Source organism: Octopus sinensis, unplaced genomic scaffold, assembly GCF_006345805.1.
Source record: "Octopus sinensis unplaced genomic scaffold, ASM634580v1 Contig05964, whole genome shotgun sequence".
Lineage (NCBI taxonomy): Eukaryota > Metazoa > Mollusca > Cephalopoda > Octopoda > Octopodidae > Octopus > Octopus sinensis.
This window is the reverse complement of record NW_021828801.1, coordinates 2,004-7,326: the sequence shown is the minus strand read 5'-3', so window position 1 is coordinate 7,326 and position 5,323 is coordinate 2,004. Positions and strand designations below refer to the sequence as shown.

The following is a 5,323-nucleotide window of genomic DNA, read 5'->3' as shown; positions in this document are numbered from 1 at the left end:
TTAAATTCCGTTTTCGTCAAATTCTTAATCCGAGTAGATGCATCAGTCATTAAATTTTCCCCATAAATTTTTTTAAAGGACATTACTGTTCTTATCTTCAAGAACTCCTAAGTATCGGTATCCATCTAGTCCATCAAGCAGACGGGCTTTATCAGACAAAGACCTCACATTTGTCGCAGATTTATCAAAATTTCTTTCGAATCCAGCTGCATCAAAGAATGATTCGACTTTTTTCAGCATTTTTTCCATTGTATCACTTTGATAGGAGATCAATTTAATATCATCCATAAATAGAAGGTGATTTGTTGCATAAACAAGCTGACCATGTCTCCGATTCCCTATTGTTACTTTCGGGTATTTTCCATTTAACATTCGACTCAAAGGGTCCAATACCAACAAAAAGATCTGTGGCGACAAAGAGTCTCCTTGCAAAATTCCTCTTCTTATTTTTACTTCACCCAATGATTTATTTTCAAAAGTCAATCGTATTTTCCATTTCTTAATAAGACTCTGAATAAAGCAGACAATCCAAAAAGGAAGTCCAGACTTTTGTAACAAATGGTCTAAGAAATCATGATCTACAGAGTCGAATGCTTTCTTCACATCAATCCATGTAGAACGTAATTTATTGGCATTCTCTTGGTTAATACACTGGTTGATTATGGCTTGTTCTTTTGCACCTTGGCACATTCTTCTTGTGCCCAGTGATTGTCATTAATCAGAAAGCATCAATATATTCTGACAACTTTATGTTTTACACATTTAGTCGTCAACTTATATAAATTCGGAATACATGTGATTGGCCTCAAATCCTTGGGGGAGTCACATACGTCCTTCTTAAGGATCAGATATGTGATTCCCGTATAAAACCAATCATCAGGGGTACAGTCTCCATTATAATCTTGCGAATCTCATTACAAGATGTACCCGAATTAAAGTAAAATTTTTGATAAAGAAATTGTAGACTCCGTTACACCCGCATGCTTTCCATTTGTTTTATAATATAAACATGTGTTTTAAATATCAACTTTCTAACGATTTTAATTTTGCATTAAAAAAGTTAAAAAATTATCATGTATAAAAAACAAAGAAAATCATGACTAGGGAAACCAGAAGTCAATAGGTTACTTTGTCAATTTGTGTATTTTGTGTCATTTTTTAATTCTCGGGCTAAAATTTGTATTAAAAAAAAGTAGAAAGATTAAATGGCTATTATTAATTGTTGTTGCAATGCCTAAATCAAAAAAATTGGCCGGAACCTTTATCCAGCACCCTAAAGGCAGTTCTCATCAAAAGGCAACAAAAAATAGTGAGAACAACCTTTATTCCTGCAAGTCCCCTATACGAACTCTTGTTTAACTACCTAAAAAATCGTCCCGTTTCGAGCTATCGACATGCCCTTTCTGGAAAGTCTTCCAAGATTCTCGTCATGTCGGATAAAACCTCTATTGCTATGGTCTGTTATCATTTAGTTAGCTAGGACTTTTCTCTTTCTTCCTTGTAACCGGTAGTCCTGAGGCAACAATAAATAAATAAATCGAACAAATCGACCCTCGCAAATAATGCAAGAATTTTCCAATGGATTTTTAATATTCATGATGGAGTTTTATAATGTAATTTGATTGTATAACATTAAATTCTTCGTTAAATGCATCAATTGTTGTTGAATTGTGAAATGCAAAGATTGAGAAAAAATTTTACTTTTTTAACCGAAGCGAAGAAGTTTATGGTTTAAATTGGAATCAGATTAAAAACTGTTTCCTAACCTGTTCTACGTAACATGTATTGTACATTTGATAAACAATTGCGTTTTAAGAATACAACAGCTGCTTTCCAATAACAGAAACCTCCAAAGATAAGAGGCCCCATTTCTCAATTCGGGCCTCACTCTTCAATTCGGATTCATTAACATTACTAGCTTGTTCTTTTGTCATTGCAAAACTGTGTGGCTAGCACGTGCGTAGATTAGGAGCTTACGCGCTTCGACTATGAAAAAAAGAAATATGGAATTAATATTCTCCACTTTGTAATTTTACTACATCAGATCCGATTTAGTTTTATCATCTTACTTCTCTACACGGTCATCCGTCTTGATCAGTTAGAAAAAAATTACGTATCTCCGAACTTTTAATTTGGATGTTGGTTTTTAACAAAAATTGAATTTATTAAAAACTAAACTAAAATTGTTAAGAACTAATTCTACGCATATAAATACACAAAATATAGCACAAAAATTACTGTTTTAAAAAGTGGGTTTTAGAAAAGCTGTATAGTTAGTTTATTTATTTAACTTTTATTAATGCGTTGATCCGTGTTTGTCCAAAATCTTTTGCTATTCTTTCAGCGAAATCATTCCAAACCTATGTTCTGCACGTATTATCTCCAAAGTTTTCCGGATAACCACCGAGTGAATGTAACTTGTGTGAGTCCTTCGAGACCGATTGAGTCATAGTAGTGTTTATAAAATTTACTTATGTTAGTACCAATGGTACTATAGTTACTTTGCGCTACAGATTACTCCCAGTTCACTGGTACTTATGAAATTTTTCCACCTCAACTTTAAATAAATCTAAGATAAATCGTTAGTTATTAAGGAATGACGATAACTGGAGTAAATAATTCTTGATGCGATAGAAGATAGACGCACACACAAAGAATTTATTAATGAGCATTTAGTAAAGATCAGAGATAGTCCGGTTAGTCACCATAAACATGTCAGAGTGGTGCACGGATGTCATCATGTCTTAAAAACAACCAATTTATAAATTTCAAATAATTCAATAACAGTTCAGAGTTTAGATAAAATCATATTACAAAATCAAATAGTGGTGCATATCTCATCATTTTACTAATTTAAAATATATAATAAAGACACAACAGGACAATACAATAAAACTAATAAAACGTGTTTAGATCAGTGTTTCTCAACGTTGGGCCCCAGGCCCACTTGTGGGCCTGAGAAATTTTGAAATGGGCCTGAAGATTTAATTGGGCCTGGAGTGGGCCTCAAAGAAAATATGTTAATACTAATACTAATAAATCTTTATTCGTTATTATTTTCAAATTGATTTGATTGTTTTTAATTTAATGATATTGTCATATTTAAATTTAAATATTATAGGCCTGATTGTATAGTTCATGTCAAAAGTACACAAGGAAAAAAGGAAGACTACACGCAAATACCAGACTGATTTTTATTACTAGGCTTCATCCCATCAAGTGCTGATTCTAAGAGGCCTGAATGTGTGGACTGTGGCTTAGTAATGACAAATGTTTCCATGAAGAAATCAAAATTGTTCGCCCATCAACAGTTGAAGCATCCTGCTTCTGTTGGAAAGGAGCGCAGCTATTTCAGGAAGAAAGTGGAGTTACGCCAAAAGAATGCTCCAAAAACTTTAGAATTCTGCTTAAAAAAAGCAATGAGCATAATAACAAGACACTAAAAGTCAGTTATGCAGTGAGTGAACTGGTTGCTAAGGTGGGGAAGCCACATACAATTGCAGAACGTCTGGTGAAGCCAGCAATGTTGATCTGTGCTAAAGAACTGCTAGGAGAACAGGCTGCCAACATTCTACAAAAAATCCCATTGTCTAATGACACAGTGAAGAGAAGGCAAATTGAAATGGCAGAAAACCTCGAGAAACAGCTTGTGGAAAAATTAAAAGTTTCTAAGTTCTCACTACAAATTGATGAGACAACAATCAACAATTCTGCCTTATTACTTACTTATGTCCGATATATTGATGCAATGGCAATTCATGAAGAAATGTTATTTATAAAAAAGTTGATTGACACACGAAGCGACACTATATATGCGGCTGTTTACGACTATCTGTACGATAATGGGATCCCTCTGTCAAATCTGTTGCAGATTGCAACAGACGGTGCCAGCGCTATGACCGGCAAACAGAATGGCTTTGTAGCTAAATTAAAAAAAGTTGCCCCTCATATATTGGCAATTCATTGCATCATCCATCGAGAACATCTTTGTGCTAAATCTCTCAATGATGACATGGAACATGCATTGAAAGTCGCTGTTTCAACAGTGAATTTTGTCAAAGCCATGCTTTGCATGACCGCCTATTTCAACATTTATGTGAACATGAGGACCACCAGAGACTCCTCATGCACACTGAAGTGAGATGGCTTTCCAAAGGAAATTCCCTAGTTCGTCTTGCTGAAATGTGGGATATGGTTCTTATTTTTGTTCATGACATGAAAACACAAGCTTGTAGCAAGAAGCAGAAAGATAAAGCTGAGACTTTGTTTTCAGTGATAAATAACAACGATACAAAAGCAAGGATTTTTTACCTGGCTGACTTATTCGCACATGTCAACCAACTGAACATGACACTGCAAGGGCGAAATGCTAATCTGATAGATAGTGCTGAGAAAGTACGCTCTTTTTTGAACAAGTTATGTCTCTGGAAGATGCATCTTCAAAAAAATGAATTTGCTTATTTTTGTAATTTTGCCAAAACTGCTCCGAGCTCAGAAGTAATCGCAAGCTGCACTGACCACTTGAAATGCTTGAAAGAAGATATGACTAGAAGATTTAAAGATATCATCGAAATGAATCCGCCTAGTTGGATTATAGATATAGCACATTTTGACGTATTAAGTGAAAAAGACATTGATCCTATTATTGCTGGAGAACTTCTTGAACTGAAGGAGAACAAAGTATTAATGAAAAATATTGAAAGGGATGGCTTATATGGATGGATGAAAGTAGAATCGATTCATCCATTACTCTTTGAAAAAGTTGTTCCGTTTGTACTTGGCTTTCCCACCACTTGGTTGGTTGAGACAGGATTTTCTGCAACAAACGATTTACTCACAAAAAAACGCAATCAATTGCAGATTGAGAAGAGAGGAGACTTACGTTTGAGGTTGAACCAAGATCTGGAAATTCAACTTGACAAATTGATAGATAGACATCAAGAGCAGTGTAGTCATTGACATTTTAATAAGATTTTTTATGTAATAAAAATACTTTTTTGTTAATCAAAGTTTTATTAAAGGCAATGGGCCTGAGATTTTATATGACCCTGAAAATGGGCCTCAGGGAAAAAAAGGTTGAGAAACACTGGTTTAAATTTCAATTAAAATTAGACTGAAATTTTAATAATCTTATATTATTAAAAATTTAGAATTTCGAAATTGTTGGTAATTTATTTTCATTTCCAAATCAGAGTTATCTATTGTATCTCTGTTAGCATTTAATTGAATGTCTTAAAACATGGGACAAAAATTTGAATATGATAATAAAAATATCTTAAATTACTTTACGACTTGCATTTAGAACATTTTGTAAGACCGAAGC

The 5,323-nt window shown here is 33.9% G+C and overlaps 2 protein-coding genes across 2 annotated transcripts; both read left to right on the top strand.

The window, feature by feature from the left end:
* The first annotated feature begins 3,241 nt into the window (after nucleotides 1-3,241).
* On the top strand, nucleotides 3,242-4,141 carry LOC115227630 (protein ZBED8-like). The gene has a single exon (XM_029798401.1). It carries the CDS (start codon nucleotides 3,242-3,244, stop codon nucleotides 4,139-4,141), a length of 900 nt encoding a protein of 299 aa, XP_029654261.1.
* Nucleotides 4,142-4,182: 41 nt separating this feature from the next.
* LOC115227631 (protein FAM200B-like) lies at nucleotides 4,183-4,959 on the top strand. Its single transcript, XM_029798403.1, has one exon. The coding sequence runs from the start codon at nucleotides 4,183-4,185 to the stop codon at nucleotides 4,957-4,959; it is 777 nt and encodes a 258-aa protein (XP_029654263.1).
* Nucleotides 4,960-5,323: the final 364 nt, after the last annotated feature.

What these genes read in the sequence shown, in the direction of transcription:
- LOC115227631 (XM_029798403.1), top strand. Translation starts at nt 4,183, where the DNA reads ATGTGGGATATGGTTCTTATTTTTGTTCATGACATGAAAACACAAGCT.
- LOC115227630 (XM_029798401.1), top strand. Translation starts at nt 3,242, where the DNA reads ATGTGTGGACTGTGGCTTAGTAATGACAAATGTTTCCATGAAGAAATC.